This window comes from Carassius carassius, chromosome 20 (genome assembly GCF_963082965.1).
Source record: "Carassius carassius chromosome 20, fCarCar2.1, whole genome shotgun sequence".
NCBI classification, from domain to species: domain Eukaryota; kingdom Metazoa; phylum Chordata; class Actinopteri; order Cypriniformes; family Cyprinidae; genus Carassius; species Carassius carassius.
Window position 1 is genome coordinate 22,277,685 of NC_081774.1, and position 25,561 is coordinate 22,303,245.

Genomic DNA, 25,561 nt, shown 5'->3' on the forward strand with positions numbered 1-25,561 from the left:
ATAAATCAGTGAAGAAACCGAAAATACGCCCCAAAATTGGATTTACGTGAACTTCAAAAGATCCGCGTGTAAAATTGCCTTGAAAATGATCTAAATAGGCCTGATATTTTAAAGTTAATTACATTCTTTATCACTATTGTAATGTATTCTTGTTACTTTGTGAATGACACCGTTTGTAATACTTCCACCTACGCTGACCAATCACGGTCGGCGCAAGACATGACGTCACCGTCGACCTTTCGAAGCCTTCGAACTGTGGAGAGAGACGCCGCTTGGATAGTTTTCCTCCGAATTCTCCACAACTTGGACGCCCTCTTTCTGTGATTCTGGGAACAATCAATCCCTCGCCTTGACAAAATAGCAAGGAATGTTTGCTTATTGACCATGTTATTTTAGTACTGTCAGGAATTTGCCTTTGTGATGATTGTTGAATCTTTACATTACGCCAGTGACACAGTCAAAAGTATTAGATTTGTGTTACATTGATTCTGCCAATGTTACATTGCTATTTTTTAAATAGCTAAATTATGACATCAACAGTCTATTTGTCCTCAGATTGTATATTTCCCCAAATGTATTTCCAAGGTCTTTTTCCCAACAGTCCTCATTCCATTTTTAACCATGTAATATTATTATATTTTCTGTTTTAAACATGATGTTAACTTAGTATCACACACACACACACACACACTCACAAGGCCGTAAAGAAAGTGTCTGGGATTTTAAGATAAGTACCCTCTTTTTTAAGTAGGCCTAAATCTTATTAGATAGCCATACCACAGAAATGGGTTACTGCGTTTTCTAAATATTAGAGACTTTATTACAGTGTGCATATTTAATTGCATTTTGTGAGAAAATCGGTTTGAGGTTGCACTAAAAGTGAATACCCATAAACATAGATTTATGGATTAGTATACTATAAAATTGCTCTAAATTGGATTAGGTATACAATAAAAATATTCATTTTATTAATGAATTTTGTATTAATGAATTCCTAGTAACAATGACATTTTCCCTGCAGAATTCATAGGTCATGGTCACCTTTGAAGCAGGAAAAAAAAATCACCTCTTGTGAATAATCTTGAATAACTGACCCAATGGTACCCGACAAATAACCATATACATATGTGTATATGTTTGTCTGTCTCTGTTATTACATCAGTGTAGCAATAGTCTGCACCTGATCGAAGAATACAGCAGGAGATTGTCGAGGCTGAGATAAACTGAAAGGCTCCTGTGTTGCAGAGATGGGCAGCAGGAAGATGATAGCAGCATACTAAGCAATGAAGTGGTGCATTTTAGGGGTTGCTACATAATTTGAACTCTAAACCAACTATCTATCCATCCATCCATCCATATATATATATATATCAGGCATGTGATCAGCTAGAGACAAAAAAAAGAAGGAAAATCTGACCACCCCACAAGCACTCATTATTAAAAAATATATATTTTAACACATTAACAGATATATATTATATTGTAAAAATACATACTGTCCTGTAAAAAATAAAAAGCAGCATTTAATAATCATGACAACAATATAACAATAATAAAGTACTATACTATATTATAGTATATAGAATTGTTATTATTAAAGTACCTGCCAAAAGTTTGGAAAATTACAATTATTAATTATAAAAATAAAGAAATAGTGAAAAATTCATACAAAAAAGTTTTCAATTTCAATATATTTTAAAATGTAATGTTATTCCTGTGATGCAAATCAGAATTTTCTTCATCATTAGTCCAATTTTCAGTGTCACATGATCTTTTAGAAAACATTAAAATTTATTTGACTCGCAAGAAACATTTTTGATTATAGTCAATGTTGAAAACAATTTTGATGATTCATATTTTGTGTGCAAATGTGGCACTTTATTTTTCAGGATGTTTTGAGAAATATAAAGTTCAATGAACAGTGTTTATTTTATCAAATATATTAATAAAATGTGTTAATGTATTTATTAAATAGAAAATTTTAAATGTATTCACTCACTTTTTGTCACTGATGAATAAAATTAATTTCTCTCTCTTTTTTAAATCTTATACAAATGTCTGGGTGGTATCATTGTTTCCACAAAAATATTAAGCAGCAAAACGGTTTTCAACATTGATAATTAGAAATGTTTATTGAGCAGCAAATCGGCATATTAGAATGATTTCTGAAGGATTATGTGACACTGAAACTTCTCTTTGTAAACAACAACAGACAAACATTTCTAATGAGGAATGTTGCGTTCCCAAATGCAAATTAAAGTGGCTCAAACCAAGAGTGAATCGAAACCAAAAACAGTATATATATATATATATATATATATATATATATATATGTGTGTGTGTGTGTGTGTGTGTGTGTGTGCTATTAGTTTGGTACCATTGGGTCAGCCATTCAAGATTGTACTTCATATTACCTGTATAAATGCTGTAAGTATATATATCAAATGTATTTCTGAGACTTATTTTAATACTGCAGCACATATTTCTGTTCACCAGTGTTTTATTAAGCAAAGTTCCTTTAACCACACAAATCTAAAATGTTTTTTATTATTTAAATTAGCATAAAAAGCATGAAAAAAAAACTACACTTCCATGTGATACAATTGGAAATCTCAAAAAGATACTTTTTTTTCACAACACAATGATACAGTACAGCCACTAATGCTTTCAAACAGTTGAAAATAAGCACTTTATATAAAAAATATTTCTACATTGTAATGAACAGTGTTTGCCATTCAGAACACAAGGACATGAATCTATCGGTATGTCACCTTACATCCACATTTTTTTCTGGGAGACCTTAATTATGGGTTCAATGGGTGTGTTTACTTTTGGTAGAGAGTGTTAAAGGAAGTCACATGAGGAAGGATCAACTGGAAAAAAAAAAAACATACGTAACTACAGTATGCTGACAGTGTTTCTTCCTTGTTTTGAAATTACAAAATTACAGGGGAAAACAATGATCTCAGCAACAGAATACATAAACGACAAACAATTGCTGCATTATTAAAAGAAATGACCTTGTATTGGTCCTTGCAAACACCAGTGCCTTTGCCTATCCACAGTACAAGATACACTTCATAATTTCTCCCAGCACCCACAAGATGGTGTGCAACTCTTTTTCTACAGCTCGGCATAAGCAGATGTTTTAGACTGAACCTCAGCGGAATGGAAAGCCAATAAGTGAAGAAGGGGCTTAATATTTGTGAGGCTGTGTTTAAAATGACAGGGACCACACAGGACACGCAAAAGCTCTTGAGACTCTTGTTGGACCCTGAATAAAGGTGATGGTCACTCTTGAGCTTCTTTGCCAATCATTTTGTACATCTCAGTAGGTCCATCCACATGTGTAATGGTGGTGGTCAACTGTAGGTCTTCACCACTGTTTCCAGCTTGATCCACTATATGGAAAAAAAGAGAACAGAGGAATATGTATCAGTGACTGATCAATACTTACACTAACATCACGATAGGGTAGCAACAACAGGAAACATAAGTTTCAAGGCGATAAAGAGTGAGTGTGAGTGAGTGAAGTGACATTCAGCCAAGTATGGTGACCCATACTCAGAATTTGTACTCTGCATTTAACCCATCCGAAATGCACACACACAGAGCAGTGAACACACACACACACACACTGTGAGCACACACCCGGAGCAGTGGGCAGCCATTTATGCTGCGGCGCCCGGGGAGCAGTTGGGGGTTCGATGCCTTGCTCAAGGGCACCTAAGTCGTGGTATTGAAGGTGGAGAGAGAACTGTACATGCACTCCCCCCACCCACAATTCCTGTCGGCCCGGGACTCGAACCCACAACCCAAGCATAAATCTGAACAAACATGGAAAACCATACATACATGCACTATACATTTTCAATACTTAATTAAGATTAATAAAATAAATAATACATTTCAAAATTATTGTTTTTATTTGAATACATTTTAAAATGCTGTGCAGCCATTACTTCAGTATTCGGGGTCATATAATCCTTCACAAAACATTCTGTATGCAACATTATAGATGTTGATGCAGCAATTTATTATCAATTGAAGACAACCTTGGTAAATTAAATATATTGATATCTATAAATAAAAAAGTAAATATTACTGAATACTACGTACTGTAAAGTCAGATTTTTTTGGCTCATACATTTACTCAAATGATAATAACATGAGAATTTAGAAAGGATATGACCACTGACAATTTAACTGATAATTAATGATTTACTACCAATTTGTCTACATGTTGTCAACAATTTTAGACAGAGCTGAGACTGACACTTGTTACCTATTGGCATCATGCACTTAAAAAAAAAACTGGAACATTGAAGTAGTGTTTGAAGGTCTCCAGAATGTCTATTCTAATCTAACAATAAACATCATTCAGGGACAGAAAACCATAAAGAAAGTTTCAAGCATGACATCAAGATATTGATGGTTTTCATTAGACCAGCCCAAGCAGGAAGCCTGGCCTAGATTAGAGAGAACGACTGCCGCCAAAGAGGCCCATTTCCCAAAAGAGAGGGGGAAAAAAACCAACTAGCCCCACCCTTTTCTGGAATCAAGATGTGCTTGTCTTAAAACGAACTAAATATGTGCAACATGGTGCTAAGTGAATGTCCTTACAGTGATGCAGGTACTGATTTCCTTGTGCTGCAGACATGAGAAAGCATTGTCGGACTCTTTTGAGACATCTTTTTAAAAAAACATTCCGATTTAGACAAGATCGATTTAGACAACCTGTTCATTTCGATACAGCACAATAAAAAAAAAATAAAAAAAAAATAAAAAAAAAACATTCTCCTGATTCATGGAAAAAACGGAGCAGAAATTTGGAGTGTCTCAAATGTAGTCTCGGTTTGTCTGAAAACAAATAATCCTTATGCAAATGCATTACAATGCTCTCTGGGGGCAACTTTTATGCAACATTCTGTGCCAAACCTCAAATTTCTTTGCCTTCATTTATTTAAAAGCTACTAATTGGAAGACAGCTATCAATCAAATAACAGTTTAGTGATTCACTACTTACATGAGGAACATAACCCTTGATATCCCCATAGTGCACAGCATATTAAAACACATTTTAACTGTCATCAACAGGCCCTTGTATATGAACTCATAAATTCTTGTACAGTGTAAATATTTGTATCTCTAAAATATAATATAGGTAAAAAAAACTCCAAATGATACCAATAATTTCCGTTACAACAAATCATATTGCTAATAGATGTATTTTACCATATGGCTCTTTCACAGCAAAATAATCTTTTACAGTGGAAACTAATCAATAGCTATTGAATACAGGGGGTCACCTCTGGCTACAGAGTCTGAACTTAATTTTGATGCTACTTTAGATTAGGCAAGTTTAGTACAAGTCAAATATTAATTTGACAAAATAAAATCAATGAAGGATTGTGATCAGTGTCCATATTGTCCATTCCATGATAATTGGTGAGGTGCTTGTATCTGGACCATCATTGACGTTTATAATGCATAATGACCTGTTATATGAAGCATGTCTGCATAGAAGTTTTGCCATTAGAGTTGCAGGTGTCATACAAATAATTTTTCAATTTTACTGTCCAAGTGTCTCACCGCTTGATTGCTCGTCCCCATAACGCTTGTGAGACGGTGCATAAAGAAACATGAGGGCAAATACATAGAGGTTCCACATGCCATAGATTCCGGTGAAGAAGGCGCTGTTCACCTGAACAGTGTAGCCACCCCAGTGCCAGTGACCCTCATTCACCTGTTAACACACAACGAAAACCAAATGAATGAATCAATCTACAAAGACATATCATGTAGTAACTGATTTAACTGACAACTAATCTATACCTGGCTAATGATGAAGAAGATGACCGTCATCGCAGCACATGCTAGTGTGACCAACATCAGGAACTTGAAGCGGAAGATGAGGCCCTACATGAGAGTGTTTCATAGTTTCCACAACAAATGTTATGCAGCACAACTGTTTTCAACACTGCTAATAGCAAATGTTTCTTGAGCACTGTAAGAATCTCAGGTACTTTGATCTCCAGAGATACAGACAATTCAAACACAGTTTTAATGAGTAAAATATAAAAGTAAATAGTTAAATAGAATAATTAAGTATCAGAATACTAAAAAATAAAAAAGAATTTCAACCTAAATTCAAGGTTATAGTAACATGGAGTCAAACTGAACATGCAAAAAACCACAAACCAACACATCTTACCAACCATAAACATTTGAATGGTAGTGCTATAAATCTAGCTGCAGCATTTTGGACGTTTTAATTCGTAATAAATCAGCTGTATCAGTCTGTATACGGTCATAAACTTCCTTTTAGCAAATTTCTAAGCTTGTTTGTACAAACTTCTTTTGGGTTTTCCAAAAGTTCATTAGTCATACTAATGCTAACATTATGTAGGTTACACATTACCTCATAGTGCAGTCGACGAGCCTTTGTCATAGCAGGTAAAGACGACCTTTTGCCACTGATATTTCTGAACACTTGGAACACCATGAAGCACAGGAACAGGAAGTAGAGACATGCGCAGATTCCTGCTACAATGATAAAAGCCATCTGCACCAGTCTCAGTTAAAGTGATAACTTAACACAAAGCATATGGCTATACTATACCACAAAAGTATAGAAATCAGCAACAGTATGGTTGAGATATTTTTGTGTGAATCATTATTTACTTTAAAAGCCTGGTCTGAACATATGTGGCTCATAAAAAATATGCATGATTATAATACATGAATGAACAGAGCATGGATTTGACCATCACTTGCCATCCTGAAGGCCTTTAATTAACATCTGTACCAACATCACACACTGTCAAAAGGATACAGCAAGCTCTGTCCCAACATCTGATGCCCAGATACTGTAGAAGGGATTCTTCAGCTGTACTCCTCTATGAAGGAAACAAATACAATGCATTTTTATTTAAAAAGAACACAGCAGTACTTAAGAACTCGAGTTACCAAAATGGAAACCAAAGTGAGTTACTTCATGCCAAGAATGAGGATAGTTCAGCATTGGCTCACCTTTCACACATATCAAAAATAAACAGGCAGAAGGAGCCAAAGACAATGGGTCCAACCTGCTTCCAGTACACAGAAAAACGGTTTCTCTCAGCCTGGTCCTTGAGGGGGAAAAAAAAAAACAATACAACAAAAATGCATAATATCAATAAACTACATGTCATTTTGAGTATGGCAATCGATTGAGTAGCTCTTTTTACTACAAGTTAGTTTAGTCTAGTTCTGCACCAAATAGTTTCCAAACACTCCCTTAGTATTCCATTGTTTGGACAAACAGGAAAGTGGCTCTTACCATGAGATGTTCTCCACAGAAGACGATCCAGAAAGAAAGCAGCATTGCGTAGAAGATACCCTGACGGATGTCACCAAACAGTAGCATCCAGGTCCAGTTGAAACCCACCGAGAACCATTCAACTGGCATATTGATGAATGTCATGGAGATTCCCAGAGCAAAGATAATCCTAAATTAACACAATGCGTACAGAGATATGATCATTATCAATATACCAGTAGAGATCACTTTTTTAACCAGCGTATGATAGGCAAATTCAAACAAATTTGGCTCCAAGTTGGCTTTCATTTTTGATCTAGTGTTCAAAAGCAAGCATGCTGGGACAAGCTAATTTGGTGAGACTGAGATGGGGTGTAGAATGTGACTTCAAACGCATGAAACACATTCCAGCCTGCACAATCAGGGCAGAAAGAGACCATATTGTGTTGGAATGCCGGGAACGTTCCATGAGTTCAACTCTGGTGAGGGTACGAAGGTGCATTTGCTTGCCGACAATGTGAACAAAGCAGCGTTTTCAGCTACCAAAAAGTAAAATTGCAATATCAAAAGACAAGACAGAAAGAATCAAATAAAGAAAGAAAATAAAAAAAATATTTGAAAACATTAATTTAGAACAGACGTTCTTAGAAATGTACTCCTTGTATTCATATTGGCGTCATGTGGTTTTATAGCATTTTCAAGAAAAGGTTGAAGTAATTATAGATGCTTTTATCCAAATGTGTTTTAAGCCGATTCTTGAAGATGGTTAAGGACTCAGCTACTCGGATTGAGTTGGGGAGGTCATTCCACCAGGAGGGAACAATTAAAGTGACGTAAAAGTGACTTTGTGCTTCTTTGGGATGGCACAATCAAGCGACATTAACTTGCAGAATGCAAGCTTCTAGAGGGAACATAAGTCTGAAGTAATGAAATTAGGTAAAGGGGTGCGGAGCCAGTGGTAGTTTTGTAGGCAAACATTAATGCCTTGAATTTTATGCGAGCAGCTATTGGTAGCCTGTGAAAATTGATAACCATGACAGGCCTGTTGTTATTGTACATAAAGGGTAACTTAGTTATATTTTAAAGGCGCTAAAAGAGTAGGTTTTGAAGAAAAAAAAATACCCCTTTAAATGGGGGGAAACTGGATCAGAAAAGAAACAAATAGTTTTGGTGGGATTGTCATGGCTCTGGCAGCGGTGTTATTCTCTTGTGATTGGAGTCACTGGTCAAGATGGACAGGCAATGACTGCAGAGGAGAAGTCCGAAATCAGGGACCAAATTCTAGAGATTTGATCATTTGATCATGCCTATAACAGTTAATGGTGGAAAATGCGGGCAATCGTTCTTTGGTGACATCCCTGATCAATCATCAAACCAAGGTAGGAAAGATTTTATATTTAATATTATTGGTTAGGGACTGTCTGTAAGTGGAGGGGGTCGAGAGAAGGAGGAACAATAGACTCACTGAGACGTGAGGGGGTAGACACCAGCTCCGGGGTGGAGTAGGTAAATTGGTGTCACGGTACACCTGTAAATGAAGTAACCTTGTGAGTAAAAGGGGTACAAGTACACATCAGTAGGTCTTACGATAAGATATATTTAAAGATGTGTACAGTTACAGGGGGTACAAGTGCACACCTATAGGTCTTAGAGACGTGAATTTTTTTTTCTAGGTGTGCACAGTCCAGGGAGGGACAAAAACGCATTCTTAACAGGCATGTGAACCCGTAAAGGGCAGTGCTGGGTCAAGCACCGAGGGACAAGGGACACGTAGGGCCGTAAATAGGCAGTGCTGGGTCAAGCACAGAGAGCCGAAAAGCACGAGAGGCCGTAAAGGGCAGTGCATTTACGGCCGGGTAAGCCAAAAGTAGGGGTATGGGAAATCCCGAGAAGAATGTAAGACGCTAGACGGGGGTTCTAGTCGTAACTCGCTCTTCCAACTCTCGATCACCCACCATTACAGACGGGGGCACCCCGAGCTTAGAAATAGGTCAGGTCAGTGGTTAGGGAACAGAGTATCCAAAATTAGTGATAATTCATATGTGCACCTATAAAAATATAGTGATATATGCAAAGGGAAGGTATTGATTGATTTGGGATGCATCAGGAACAACCTCGAAAGAGCTCAAATTTAGTTATCATGACCCTGATTGGATTGGACCAGTATATGGAAATTCTGGAATATACTTTGCAGTTTCATCACGCAGAAGTCAAGTGCTGTTGGTAAGATCGCCGCCTCAATATCTTTTTGGTTTATGATAGAAATATGACTGACAAGTTAGGTAACTTGCTCAGCCCTGATAGAAATAATGAAACTGAAGAGAGCAAATGCTGTAAACAGTTTGGCTCTGAAGCTCTGACTTTAAAAATATTCTCTGAATTAATTGAAAGAATGGTCAATCCGAGCTTTGATTCTGATTGGAAAGTTAAAAAAACTTGATTGGCTTTAAACAAAGAAAGAACCAGAGAGATAAAAAAAAAAAAAGTCTAAATGTATGTGCCGATTTGCTAAAAATAATCCCAGTAGTAAATGAGTGATGATTTAATCTGAAAAATAGATTAATTGATAGATAGAAGGTTTAAATGACAAAGAATGATATCATAAGATCGGTTCTAGTTCCTATATAATTGTTGAAAGTCCTGACAAGGCATATTGAACAGAATTCTGGGTTGGTAAAAATACTGTAGGCACACAAATTGGCAGTAGCGTTTTGGAAAAACTTAGAAGCGTATGTTTTGCTTTAAAAGATAAGAATGCTTTGACTGCAATGAAGCAGTTGTTTTTATCTCATGCTGGCCCCCACCATGACTCTGGCTTAAGCACTAAAAATACCAGAGACATGTTCTGAGTGGCCAAAAGAGTAATTTTATTGTAGGACTGCAAAATTACAGCCACGCAGCATCATAAAAAAAAAAAAGAAAGAAAGAGAAAAGAAAATTACTGTTTGCTTATGAGATGATAAAGTTGTAAACAAGTAACAAACGGGGGTTTCAAAGTAACAATGAAGACAGCATGCTAGCCAGACCCGAAGTAATATACCTGGGTCAGATAACCCCTGACAGATTTAAAACCAATGTTGAAATTCCGAAGCCATGGCCAGAATTAAGTGAATGAATAAATACAAGTTTATGTAAAAGTAATGACAATGACTGCAAAGAACTTTGAGAAACATTTGAGTTAGGAAAATAAAGTAAAAATACAAAAATAAAGATGTTTATTTTTAAAATGCATATAATTTCTGACAAGTTTTAAACTGGGCTAGAGTAAAATGATAGTACGATGAAATTATGTTAAAAATGAATGAAAATGCATTGTTACGAGTCCTGAATCCCTCAGAGTTCTCTCTCTCATTCAAAGTAAGGTAAAATGCCGTTATCTAAATTTTAAGTTTAGACACATTTTTCAGGTATGGTTTAATGTATGGGGTCAATGAAATTTTTTTGTTTTTGAAAGAAAGAAACTGATACTCTTTTCAGCAAGGATACATTAAATTGAACTTGTTATTTCAAGAATCTTGAAACAAAAGTATAAAGGATTTTACTAAAATATTAAACAGCACAAAATAAATATTCAAGACTGGAGTAATGGCTGCTAAAAAAAAAAAAATTCAGCTATGTCTGATAATTCACCATTATAATTTTAATTACTACATGCAATGTATTCAAGTCATTCATTGTATGTATGAAGTGCATTTATGTATTATTGAATAAGCTCTTAAACACATAAGGGCACAAAAAGTAAGTTGTGAATACAAAAAATGCAAGATAATGCACATCCATGACGTCAACTATAATAAGCTGCTCCCTGGAGACGTGTAACTCACACACTCACAGTCACTCATCTCTGCCAGTTCCACAGGCATGAAGCAGCATTCTGGCTTCATTCCAATAAGAAAGCCATGTCACACATTTCTTAGCTCCCTCAGAAATGTAAAAAAAAGATTCCAGTTCCCATCTTGTCACTCTAGTAAAAAAGCATGCTGTGGAAAAGCTTTTACAACATGAAAAAATAATTATCCTTCCTGCAAGATGTGCAAAGTACAACTGCTTGAGAGCTTCCTGTCTGCTGGGACCTCTAGTGCAAAGGCAGTGTGTGAGGGATGGATGGTTTGTGTAAGTGCTTATTTTGCAAGGAAGAAACTAAATGAAATTATGAAAAAGATTTCTTCAGGAAACATTAACAGAAATAAATCCTTTTCATCAGGAAATATAAGTTTTTTCATTAATATCAGATCTTAGCCATCTGACTGAAATAGTGTCATATCAAACACTGTTCACAATGCAATATATTTTTTATGAAAGTGAAAGTGACATGACATAGAGCCAAGTATGGTGACCCATACTCCGAATTGGTGCTCTGCAATTAACCCATCCAAAGTGCACACACACAGCAGTGAACACACACACTGTGAACACGCACCCAGAGCAGTGGGCAGCCATTTATGCTGTGGTGCCCGGGGAGCAGTTGGGGTTGGGAGAAGTCAAGGGCACCTCAGTTGTGGTATTGCCGGCCCAAGAACTTTGTTGTTAGATATATTCCTGTAGCTCAAACCTGAACTGATAAAATGCATAGCTTAAATGCAATTAAGGTTGCCTTGCATGCAAGAGCCTGTGCTATGCTTGAATGTAAGAAAATAAGATGATAAAAATGTTTCACCATTTTGATTCCTTCATTAACTTTGAAGTGTTTTCAAAGTCGATTTCCGGGGTTTTTTTTTTAATTTATTTTTAAGGCAAACACCACTATTAGTATTACGGTTTCTCATTTCTCAGAATTGAACTTTTCCAAGTCATTTTTTATGCATCTTTTCTGCATGCTGTAGACTTAATTGATATATAACAGTTCAGACATACACTGTCCCACAGACTACTGCACAGAACTGAAGGAGGGTCCTGACTGCATCTAGCTATCAAACCAGAACACCCAAGCAACCCCACAGTAGTACTGTAAAAACAAACCCATAACCCCTTTCTTTCAACCAAATAGCAACACCCTGGCAACCCCCTTGGCATTACAAAAAAAAAAAGTCATTAAAATAATGTTTCCAATGGTCAAAGGATCTAAATTATCCTGCCTTTATTCATACCATTGACCAATAATAAAAAAAAAAAGACCTTTTGGCCTACAATCAGACAATTTGCCAATTGTCAAAACTGCAAAGTCTTATCACATTTGACACAAAGGTTCGATTGAGGCAAAATTTATTCTTAAAAATCTTAAGATTTGGTGAGAATCTTAAGGCAGATTGATACCTCAGGAGTGGAGCAATTGCAATGCATGCATACCACCAAACTGATCTAAAGGACAGGATCTAAAATTTCAGATGGCTCATATCTGTTTTCTGTAAGTTACAGAAACAATAAACCGAAAAATAAAAACCCATGCTAGAAATGACAAGTAGTTGTCCAGTATGGTTCCATTCAGACAGCAGGGCTTTGCTTAAAACACAGATCCGAGTCCTGAAAGTTCACCGATGTGAGTTCAGTTATAGAAAAGGTTGTCAATCCCATAAGTAACCAAACAGTCTGAACATAACCCTATTAAGGACACAAATACAGTAAATGACAAACATATTCTGCTGTTGTGTGACTGTGGCCTTGATCTAGTGTCCAGTTTATAAAAGTAACAGAAACATAAGAATCTTACTTTTCCAGCAGAACAGGTGGCCTGGTCATCTGGGTGATTCTCCTCCAGTACCAGATCATGATAATGAGGATGCTGGGAGTGAGGAACGTCTTCATGGCAAACCAAACCTTGGTGAAGCCACCATTTTGATGAATGCTCTGTCGAGTGACATCACAAGAAACACATTAAGAGAACTTAATTAATGGGTATGGTTGTTTGCTGAGAGCCAAATAAAAGGAGTAAGCCAAACAGAAGGGAAGATTAAGGAGTGATGCAATCCAGATATGTTCAGTCCACTGACATTTGTATAACCATTGCCCTCTCCAAAAGTGTGTGTGCCAATTATAACAAGCCGAGACTGGGCCATAATCCTCAAATGAAAACAATGCTCAAACAAAACTGCTTGCACAACTCTGAGCAAACATATGACTGTATTTAATCAGTCACAGCTCACATTCTGCACAGCACACATTGTCTGAAGACTCACCACCAGATGAATGTCTTTGATATCTCCAATCCGGGTGTTGACTTTTTTGCGTTCATTAATAGGTAGTCGGATGTTGAGAAGATAGTACTTATGGGCCACACTGCCAACCTCCATAAAGGGCAACAGGTCACAATCATAGTAGCGCCCCTCGTTCTCATAAGTCTGGCAATAAAGAGGGATTCTGGTGAGGTTTTGAACATTTTAAAACTAAGCTGAATAAGGAGCTTTTCAAGGTACAACACACTTGTTCCCTATATAGCATTTACAGAGATTGAGATACAGAGTCTCTGCCCTACCTTGAAAAATGGCCTTAACACTATCATTAATGGGTGGTTTTGGATTTGTTACGGGTCACAAATAACTTGCATGCTTACCTTTGGGGCAGTGAAATTGCAGCTTAGTTTGCGATGCTCTGTTGAACGGGCCATCTCAGTCCACTCACTCAGAGTGCTGTCTCTGTAGGCCAGACCAACATCCATGGTGACCAAAGCTCCGTCTTCTACATGCCAACAGAGAATGCACATAATTCAGTTTGATGTATGCACTATAACCAATAACAGTTGCTGCATTTTAATAACTGCCATTTTCTTCTTAACCTGTTAGCCAGCTCCCCCCCATTATGGGACTCACAGCTGAAAGTGCTCTAACTAACTTATAATTGTAATAGTTTCCTACTTCAGTGTGTTACAAACAAAATTGTGGTGTCTTTAGACAGAAGACCCTTTGGGCTTCACCTTTTATCAACCAGATTTGATAATGCTCAAAAATATTAAAAGTTATAGACACTAAAGTGCCTTGAATTTTTTTTACCACTCTTAAATATTTTTTTATTTGATATAAAAATACATGAAATAAGTCCTGGAGCAATCTAGAAAAGTAATGGGTTGAAAGCCACATGTCTCATGAGTTTCTATTTCAAATCTGAATAAAATATCATGAAAAATGAGACTCCTGCAAATATTTTTCTGAGACTATGTCTACACCCCCCACCCCCCCAAATATAAGAAAATATATTTCCCAATAGTATTGAAGGCTTCTACAAACTATTTAGTCAGTAAACATACCACTGCATAGTTTTTTTCAATTATAAAACACTAGACATAAACTTAGACATCATATAAATGATTTATTTGAGCAGTAGAAAAATACAATAAGAATAATTGGAGTAAGAAAAATAAGAATAATAAGAAAAATAAAAAAAGATTTAACATTGTTTGCCAATATAAAACATCCTGAGATTGCTAGAGATGCATATTTTACAATGAATTACGATGCAAATAAGTGCTGATGTGCTGATGGCCACTTATACAGATGGTAATAACACAAATGTGCCGAAGTAAATAATCCACTCTCTCTATTCATATAGACGCGTGCACTTTGATAGCCGTGACCATTCAGTAATAGCGAGCTGATTTGGGCTGATTTGCACTCAAACAGATGGTAATCATGCACATACATTCACATTCAACATAAAACACAAAAAAATAAAAAGAAAGACAGGAATTTGCGATCGCTGTAAGTTCCGCCTCCATCAGCTGACAGGTGCGTCAGAGTGCCTCACCAGCTCTGAGGAGAGAGCGCCAAATTCGAATAAACTATTTTCCGCCTATTTTTCATTCATTCTTTTTTCCGGTGGATCGCTTCATTCTGTTTGTGACACTGTACGCTGCAAAACCGTGCCGTGTTTTTACTACCAAGACGCAGTTTTCGACCGTGAGTTATTCCATAACGGACGCAAACAATTCTCTCGCTGAAGAAATGAAATGTAAACAAAGGAATTATGATCCATATTACAACGTTATTGCTTCGTTGGACTAAACGTGCTTCATGAGATGTCGTTCAGTGGACCCTTACCTTTCTATCTAAACCGGGATTTACAGCTGTGGATGTGTTTATGACCCCTTATTACGACGGATCTGGTATGTACAGCGTTTTCAATGTTTATTTTTTTATGTGAACCGCTTACACAAATGTAGCAAATACAGTCTTTATAAGCTTTCCATTGAAAAACAGCTATCTGTCGTCGATGCTTGAGGCTTAGATCTTTATAATGATACATAGTTTGTCAAGATTAAATTTGTCCTGTTTCATTTAATCTATTCATAATCACTTGCATGTGCGTGTGGGAGAGGCTTTGAGGACGAGGACGTCGGGGTGCAGGTTAACTTCTTTAAAACCGTTGTAAATGACCTTATTTGCAGAGTTGCCTGAATGCAGATTCTGACCTACAGTCTTTTTTTTTTTAAACAAGCAATTGGGTCGATTCTGACTCTTTAAGCATGAGACAAGAATGAATGAAAAAGTACATAAAATGTTTTTTTGTCTATTACAGGCTGAACTGACCTTAAAAAAATTGCTGTAGCCATTTGGCATTGATCATGATCCAAACAAAGATGCCAGCTACATGAGAAGCTTTTATTTGTTACAGAGCTCATAAGTTAATTCCTGTTTACAGACTTTGCTATATTTCTACACCTATTACATTGCACATGACTGCAGTGCCTTTTGCTTGTGACAACTATAGAGTCAATATAATGCTGCATATATATATATGCAAAAATATAAAGTTTTGCAAACGAAAATTAAAGTATTGAGGAAAATAAATTTGCTTTTTGCAAACAAAAATAAAGAATTGCAAAACATAAATGAAAGTGCGAAAGCAATGATTTTGCAATACATATTTTCCATGGTCATATCTTATTAATTTATTTGTAACGCTGCTTTTATTTTGCGTATCAGTCTAGTTTGAGCTTGCGATGCCGTTTTCCCTTTGCGCTTCATTTTTCTGCGTGTCTCGCTTTGTGGCACTGTTTTTACATGGGGGTGGAGTCAAGGGACGGGGGCGTGTACAACATGCCTCCCTGGAACTGACCTCATCAGCCCGAGATGCTGCTCACTGATCCAGGTACTGTCATGATGAGCAGAGACTTGCGAGTGGATTGTTTATTTTTTATCAGTAGCATTAAAACATGCATGTTTTCGTTTTATTTACTTTATTAACAAAGGTATATGTGTATTAGCAGTGTTTGCCCAAGTTAAAGAAGTTGTGGACATGAACATCTGCTGATTATTTCTCTTGATTCTTGCAAAATTAAAAAAAAATTCTCCCAATACTTTATTTTCTTTTGCAAAACTTTATTTTTTTTGCATATATATGCGGCATTATATTGACTCCATAGACAATCAAATTAATCTCTTGTGTTTCACAGGGGAAAAAGTCGCATAAAAAAGTAAAACAGCACAAAAGGTGAGTAAATGATCATTGCAGGTCATTTCTGAGTGATCTTATCTCTTCAAAACCTTGACATCTGGGAAAATAAATAAGCACCTGCTGACTGAAGAACAATATTGGACTTTTATGGACAAGGCCAAATGGCAGACTTTTGAAATGACAGATTTATGACATCCCATAGCATTCTCATGAATAACTTGTCATCACAGTGTGGCTAAAAGTAGCTCAAGGTAATCTGGGAGTAATTGTATCTATGGACACAATCATAACCTCACACACACACCTGTTTCAACACATCAGCAGCATATGTATATATATGAAAAAATTTACATTGACTCACAAAAAAACAGGTTAAATTTTGCATGAGGAATTGTCAAAGTATTACAGAGTCATGTGGTGTAAAACTCCTGAGCTTTGGGAAAGCAGTAGGTATCTGGGAAAGGGGCCGGTGGTTTAGATCGCTTTGCACAGCCTTGTGAGCTCCACTTCACTTCTCTAAAGAGATCCTTGTGTTATGAAACAAGCTGGAGAGCACTAAAGAGAATTCCTGCACATGGAAGGCTGAGCTTTATGGGGGGAGGGGCATGAGGAACAGAGAGGGAGAGAGCGGCAGACATTATTAGCCCAATCCTCTCTCCTCCAGTGTGTCTACAGTGGCCCCCACCTACGAGCGGCTGTGCCAAAGAGCTTTGAATGTCAGCTTAGCACACACAAACATTCCGCCCGGGCGCAGCGCGCATCACCCCGACGACTAAGCCATTTCAACAGCTGTGTTATTACTGGAGACCGGCCAAACTGTGCTGCTTGGGCCAGAGAGATGAGAAAGAGAGATCCAACGGCACTCCACTGAATATGAGGCAGAGCGGCTGGTGATGGTCATGCGATCTATTAGAATAGCCCATACATTCGAGAAATTTCCACTGTCACTTCTGGGGCTTGACCATGCCTCATCAGTGCTTCATCAGGGCTAATGGCCTGGGTTTTTTGGCCCAACAAAAAACCTTTGGCCAATGCTGGGGCTAGAGGAGTGGCTATGAACAAAGGCGGAGTTTCTCCACGTCTGTAGAGCATCAGTGCCGCAGATCATTCCATAACGCTAACAGATAACACCAGTCCAGCATCAAAGACTTTTAAAATATTTTGAGCTCAAAACTCACTTTCAGACAGCACAGAGTGTTTGAAAGTTCTGTTTAAGATCCTGTTTGGATTATGATCACCATACAAGGCAAAAATGGGTTTCTATAAGCGATGCAAAAGACTACACATGCTAGCCATTAACATTACCATAGTAGACATGGTAAATATGACCACAGAGAGAATGAGAAGCTGATGTCTGATTTCTTCATAACAATCGTGTATTTAGTAACATTTTATCTGTCATAGGTCTCATTTCGAGACTTTAGCTCCACGTGTGTCATAAAAAAAAAATAATATTTTTTGTTCGTGAGCTCCCTCTGCTACTATTTTTGATGGGAAAAAAAAAAATATAGAACTGATTCTTTCTAAATGTGATGTATACAGATTCGACTGAACAAGTAGGCTGTGTTCTCTTTCTTTTGTGAAATAACAGTTAATACTGCTTAATTTCTGTGTGACTAATTTTCAGTCCTGATAAATTATCATCAGTGTATCACTTTTTATTGTAAAACATTGATGCTTTTGGATTTAAAAAAAAAAAAAAAAAAAATGCAAACGGACGATTTCATCATGTTTGTTTTGTGATCGCGCTAGTTCCTATGGAAACCCGTTTCTGACAGTGAATAAAAAATAAAGGTAATTGCAACTTTTTATCTGACATTTCAGTGTTTTTTCTTCTTCTCATAATTGCATGATATAAACTCGCAATTGCATTTAAAAAGTCATAATTCTGAGAAATAAAGTCAGAACGGCGAGATATTAACTCACAATTCTGACTTTATTCCTCAGAATTGTGTGATATAAACAACCAATTGCGAGTTATAGACCAATCACAACAGACTAGGCCATCTGACCAATCAGAGCAGAGCAGGCTCACGGAAAGGAGGGGATTAGAGAGACTGAATTTTTTGAACAGCTTCGAACGAATCGTTTGAGGATTGCTGGAAAATGAGAGGATATTAAATGCATATTCAGTAAAAACGAAAGTGTTTTTTTTTAACTTGATCCAAAACAATATTAGGAACCGTAAAAATGACATAATAGTTGCACTTTAAAACTAATATGGTTGCCTTAACCAGAACAAGCAAGGTAAACATCTTTTCATTTTTACTTATATATGCACTACTAGTGAAGAAAAATAATTAACGGTTATGGTGGGTTTATGCCACAATATACAGTACATTACTGTTGAAAAGGTTTAATTTATTAAGTCTCTTATGGTAAATAGGGCTGCATGTATTTGACCAGAAAAAAACTATACAAAATAGTAATATTGCAAAATATTGTTAAAAATACCCATATTCTATATAATTTTTTTACATTAAATTTTTTTTAAATGTAATTTATTGCTGGGATGGCAAAGAGGAATTTTCAGCAGCCATTACTACAGTCTTCAGTGTCACATAATTCTTCAGAAATATTCCAATATGCTGATTTGATGTTTAAGAAACATTCATTAATATTATCCATGTTGAAAACTGCTGTGCTGATTCATATTTTTGTAGAAACTGAGATTTTTAAGTCTTACATTTTAAGTCTTTACAGTCACTTTTGGTCAATTTAATGCATCCTTGCTGAATAAAAGTATTATAATTTTTCATCTTACTGACTCCATTGAATAGTAGTGCATCTTAAACTGTAGTTTAATACAAGTTTTGTTGCAAATTGTTCTAACTTTCTTTGAAAGGATGCACTATGCAAGTTAATTTTTATCAAAAATTTTTTTATCATTTTTCTTTTATATGATTTCACTTAAATTTAATTAAAAACATTTAGCTTAAATCAGAGACTGTAAATATGCATTAGTTTATAGTGCTCTTAGATACAATGCCCTATTAAAAATCTCTGTGTTTAAATACCTTTTTAAGCAATGTGTAAAAATTACTATTTTACATTTTGAGTGGTAAAAGAACCAGAAAGATTTGGGAACATAAAATTTGTTTATACATTTGCTTTGCATTCACCAATGTGCAGTGTTGGGGCAAGTTACTTTTAAAAAGTAACTAACTGGGTTACTTTCTTTCTTATTCATTACTTCATGCTACTTTTTTTTCCTCATCTGTGCTGGGATTGCTTGCTTGTTTGTTTTATATAAAAAGTTAAATTTTGAGCAAATGTAAAAGCACTTTCCCTCCAAAAGTAAAATGAATAAGCCTCAGGCTGAAGGAAATGTAAATTCACATCCGAGTAGAGGGTCCAGCTCAAACAAACCTTTCAGCTGTGCTGCCATTCTGGATTTCATTAATTAATATGCAGGAGAAGAAAGTTCAACACTTCAGTAAAAGCCACAAATGTTGTTTATCATTTTTGCTTAGTAGGTCAGCAGCAAGTACACTATATATTTATTTCAGGTTTGCATAATATTCTGAGTTTGCATTTCACTGTTTTTATTCATTCTGAGAAATACTGAATAGTAAATGCATGTACACATTTAGTATAAAACTACAGTAGCCATCATGTTTACACAGCACACCCACAACACCTCTGCACTTACAGCAGATTTCTCTCAACATGGGGACAGAAGAGTGGTCAGTCAATAAACGGGGAAAGAAATTAACTGGTGCTGTTTGAAAAATCAATCAGATATTTTATATTGCGTTACATTACTAATTACTTTTAAAAAGTAATCTGATATACTGTAACTGATGTTACTTGTAATACATTACCCCCAACACTGCCACTGTGCTAACTGTAATTAAGAAGTAACATGAACACCTCTCTCTCACTGCAATATGTTCCTTTTTCATTGTGAAATGCTGAGTGCCAAATTAATTCCTGCTAGGACCTTATTGGTAAGACTGCTGACACTCTGTGAGGTCTTGCTCAGAGAACAGGATACACAGAAAAACAGCTGGCAGAAGATCACAAGACTTACGGTAAACACATAACATCTGGTTGAGGATGATCTTCTAGGAGAGCATGGCCCAGCTTGTGCTAAAAAACCCTGAACTGTACAAAAATGGTTTATTCAAGTGCTGAATGCATCATAATGGAAAGAAAGATCTGCAATAAAGGCAGTTACAGTTAAGAATGCTGTGCCAAACAAGTAAAATAATAATAATAATAATAATAAAAAATAACCTCCTCCCCCCCACTTTATGCACAAGCATCAGGTTGGGGTATATAACAACACCATGGCAGCTTCCACACTAGTACTAGTTAATGTGTTAAGGAACCAAAAAAAAGTCCTCCTCCATTTCTCAAGAGAAATGCCAGCAAAGGTGCTCCTGCTGCTAGAAGGAGCAGACGTTCCGATCACTTTCCCAGACTGCTCTAGCTCAACAATGGCTCTTCATTAGTGGCCAGTGTTATCCGCTTAATCCTGTCTTTGAAAGGGCAGACTTGGAGCCGTTCCAGATCCCCACCCTCCCATGGCCAGATGATTTTAAATGGCAACAGTACTATGCAGATCCACACGGCCGAAACCCACCAGGTTCAAACAAAGGTGCATTAACTTGGCAAATCAAGAGAAACTGTGAAAAGAAACCCGATTTAAATAAATAAAAAAAAACAGTGATGGAATGTAACGGTCTAATGAGATAAAACACTACTGAAGATATTTCTTTAATCTTTAAAATGTATGTATCTTAATTCTGAAATGGCAATCAAACCAGATGGGAGGACTACATTCCTATTTATTATCCTCCAATTGTCTGTGTTAAAGCCTTGAGCCATTCCCCCCCTACCTGCATGCTGACTTAATCCTCATTGAGGTCCCTCAGGCTCCAACCACAACAGTGAGAAAACAGGCCATCCATCATTGTTAGTTTTCTCACAGCATGTGAGAAATCCAATCTACTTTTAAATGTAAAAAGGGGAAATTCCTCTGGGTGTTCATGTGTCCCTCCTACACTTTCGACACAATAGCGATGTTCGAATAAGCTTATAAACCATATAGTGATGTCATGTTTATGGTTTTTGGGGGGTAAATGAGATGCCCATTACAACCTCAAACACACTAAAACAAACAAATATAGAAAATAAAAATAAAACATTTTTACTCACCAATCTGGTTTTGCATTTTCAAGGCAATGTCAAACTGGAGGATAACCAACATGAACTGGAACCAGGCACTCATCTCTCTGTTGGGCAGTGGAATGTGGACTGCGAACACAATGTCGTTGGCCTCGATTTTCTTGGCCATGGCCTCATCAAAGTCTCTGATCTTGCTGCACTGGTTGGGGCCCCATGGCATGAACCAATTGGAGCCCTTATGGTGGGTCTTTTTTGCATTGTCCACACACTTGGTGGCCGTGTAGTGGATGGCAGTGGTGGGGCTTGGAGCTACAGAAATATATTTGAATATCGGTTTAAGAATAGCTTGGGAGTAAAGAATAATAATGTATTGATTCACATATTTTGCACATAACATAGACATAAGCAAAATGTCATATTTTACAAGAATACAAGAAATAGATTTTTTAAACCACAGAGCATAGAATTTAACATATGTATAAAAATATTATTTTTTTTATAAAGTTATATAAATTCTTACATAAATTCAAACAGCTGGTTTTAAAAATTGAAATTCATACTTCAAAAAAAACTGAAAATGCAGTGAAAAGAGCAGAAAAACATACTTTCCAGCAAGAATGCATTGAATTGTTTTCAATGAGAGTAAAGACTTTTAGATGGGTAAATAATTGTCATTCTTTGTGATTTGTATTCATTTAACCACATCAACTCTGGGGACCCACCGGTGGGTCCAATATTGCATATGCCTAATTCTCAAAAAATCAAAATAACAGCTGAAGTGGTTAAATAGTCTATAAAACCAGTTTTCAGCAATAATAATAATAATAATAAGCATATTAGAATGATTTCTAAAGGATCATGTAACACTGAAGACTAGAATAATGGCTGCTGAAAATTCAGTCTTGCCAAAGGAAATTACATTTTTGCATACTTTAAAAACAGAAAACAATCATTTTAAAATGTACTAATATTTCAAAACATTACTGTTTTACTTTATTTTGATTAAATAAATGCAGCCTTGGGGAGCATAAAGCACACCTTTTTTTTCTTTTTTTTAAGAAAAAAAAAACCTTTTGAATGGCATATATAAATGAAACACAAATGTCTAGACACTGAGTACAAGACTCAAAGTGACTCTCTTCTGAGATATCCTTATTAAGAGGGGGTCATTAGCATGAGAAAGTATGAACAGGCTTCCTCCACCATTCAGAAGGCTGGTCCTGGTAGTTTGTTAAGTATGAGTCAATAGAACCCTTCCTGGGTCATCAAGGACATCTAAAGCTTGCAAATGACCAGGAAGCGCAATATAATGTAAACAGCCTATAGCTTGAGGACATTATTCAGTTTTATAGTCTATTCCAAGAGTGTTTATCAGTATTTTTCATTCAATATAATTGAATAACAGCACCATCAAAAATCTTGATAATATCTAAAAAGCTTTTAATTGCTCCACTCACATTTGCGTGGTACAAACCTGCTCCTTTGAAATATACCAAGTAAACAAAATTAGCTATATTAAACCTCTCCGAGTCAAATTATTCACTGACCTACAATCCTAGGAACAATCCCTCTTCAAAATACCACCACTAAATAATAGTCACTTTTTGGCCCAATGACCTGATGCCATGTTTGAGATGTCCAATAACAGGGGAAGCAGCGTGCCTTTCTACTCAATTACCCTCGCTGCCACCGAACAAACACAAAGGAATCCGCTTCATTAAATCAATCACAGGCAAGAATAGTCAAAGCAAGCTAATTTATCACCATTCATCCCACATTCTGCAGGAGACCAAGAAATGATTCCTTTCTATTGAAATCAGAAGGCAGCCTGAGGTTGCAAAGAGGAAAAGTGAACAAGGACAAAAACAGTCTTTCCAGGTGGTTTCAAATTAAACAACTACTTGGAAATAAATACTCAAGCCTTAAGATAGAAGTGAACATTTAATTGCTTCTGTAACAAAAAGGCACAAAACAACATTGGTGAAAAACCGAGGAATGCCTGTGGGCACAGAGGATGGGTTGTCTGCTCACATGTTATAAGATCAAAGAAAAGTTCTTGAGCTGCACCTCGTTTAACCCTTTATTGGCTGATGAGAAGTAGAAAGACTGAATTTAACAACTGAATACAAGACTGGTACAAGTTAATTGACTAAAATTAGCAAATAAAGTTTGTAATATACAACATACTCCTTTACTAACTTCATCTTTTATTTGTCTATAACATTTCTTAATGTACTACTGTTTTTCCTGGATTTTATAAGTGTGTCTGCTCTGCAATGGAAACATCAAGAACTGTCTTGAACATTAATTAAAAGTTGTTTAAAATTAGCTAGTGAGCAACGTGAATATGGAAGACACTTCACAATATTATATTAAAAGTTCAAGTTGGTTTAAACAAGCATTTTCTCGTTTAGCTTCTCGTAGCATTTTTCAGGGACCGGGGACAAACAAGATACATCAAGGCGCAGAAGTAGCGAGTAAAAATCAATGTCGCGTCTGTCTGATCTGCTCTCAAACTTACAGGCGGAACGCTGAAAGCAACAGCACAAAGACTGCACCAGTCGACGAGGTGAAAATAAGCGCCCATCTTTGACACGTAACAAAGCCATTCCGCAACTTTTAACTCCGTCCTTAAACGCCAAGACGACTCCTTTCTTGCTAAAAAAAAACACCAAATGTTGCACACCAGAACGAATGGCAACATACTAATTAATAAAAACCAACAAAGCATGAACTATCAAATCTAGGCGGATTTGTAAAAAGTAGCTACTCACCAATCAGTCCTCCGACCATGAAGGAGAACGCCTGGAATAGAAGGAGAATTACTCCCAAAATCACCAACTTTTTGGTGCTCATGTTCTCAATAATTGCTCCAGCCATTTTCAAAGTGTCTCTGTTGTTTGGATTGAAAGCAAAGAAACGAAAGTCACGGCATCCAGGTGGACCAGTGCACTGTCCGGGATTGAGAGCGCTACACAGGCTGCGTCTCAAACCCTGGCGAACTGCCTGTGTTTGTTGCGCTCTTACTAGGGAACTATAAGAAAAGGGGGATGACCACGTGACCCACCCTGCATCAGGAACGCAGACGAGAAGAATGCACGTGACGTCACACCGGACTCTTCCCAGATGCACAAAACTTCAAGCTTTTTATTTGGCCTTTTAATACAAACCATTTATTTTATTTTATTCTCTTCCTTGATATTCTCAGCAAATAATGAATAATGATAATAATACATTACTAATACCAATACATTATTATTATATTATCATCATATTATTTTTAAGAACGATTTTTTTCACGTTTAATAACTGCAAAGCTGCAACAGAAAATGTCATTTTTTCCCCATACTTTTTCCACTCACTAGCAAGCTTTTAGCTATGTGGCTAAAATTATGCTATTCTATAAATTTTTCAGATTGTGCTGGAGGCAACAGAGAGTCTGAGAGTCTCCCCAAGCTGGCATGCAAAATGTGACAATAGGAAAAACCTGCTTAATTTTAGTCTTGTGTTGCTGTTCCAACTGTAGGTATTAACTTACTAACTCTGAGGTACCAAGCAATGATAAATACAACATTACAATAGAATTGTGAAATATAAAAGAGTGCTTCCTTATGTATCACCTTGTGTAAAATTTGAAAATCAGACAAAAACATCCAAAGCCCATCTCAGATCTAAACATGAATGTTAATCACAGTTTTCCAGAATATTACTGAAGACAATGCATTGCTTTTATTTTCTGGCCCTGTCTATTACCAGTTCTGAGTATTTGGTCAGCAGCTATGTTGAGTTAAGAAATGTATCATT

At 36.4% G+C, this 25,561-nt stretch overlaps 1 protein-coding gene across 1 annotated transcript; it reads right to left on the bottom strand.

Moving 5' to 3' along the window:
• Positions 1-2,513: 2,513 nt before the first annotated feature.
• wls (Wnt ligand secretion mediator) lies at positions 2,514-24,787 on the bottom strand. Its single transcript, XM_059502206.1, has 13 exons — positions 24,532-24,787; positions 21,788-22,066; positions 13,788-13,912; positions 13,414-13,575; positions 12,948-13,084; positions 7,322-7,490; positions 7,033-7,130; positions 6,836-6,899; positions 6,422-6,565; positions 5,836-5,919; positions 5,593-5,746; positions 3,241-3,401; positions 2,514-3,210 (listed from the first exon to the last, which is right to left on the bottom strand). Exons 1-12 carry the CDS (start codon positions 24,635-24,637, stop codon positions 3,292-3,294), a joined length of 1,632 nt encoding a protein of 543 aa, XP_059358189.1. The 5' UTR covers positions 24,638-24,787; the 3' UTR covers positions 2,514-3,210; positions 3,241-3,291.
• Between the last annotated feature and the right edge of the window lie 774 nt (positions 24,788-25,561).

Bases quoted from the DNA above. Each gene is read 5' to 3' on its own strand.
- wls (XM_059502206.1), bottom strand. From the start codon at position 24,637: ATGGCTGGAGCAATTATTGAGAACATGAGCACCAAAAAGTTGGTGATT. The intron at 22,067-24,531 runs GTGAGTAGCTAC...ATATTTCTGTAG, and splicing joins CATGGTCGGAGGACTGATTG to CTCCAAGCCCCACCACTGCC. The intron at 13,576-13,787 runs GTAAGCATGCAA...CTTTATTGCCAG, and splicing joins GCAATTTCACTGCCCCAAAG to ACTTATGAGAACGAGGGGCG.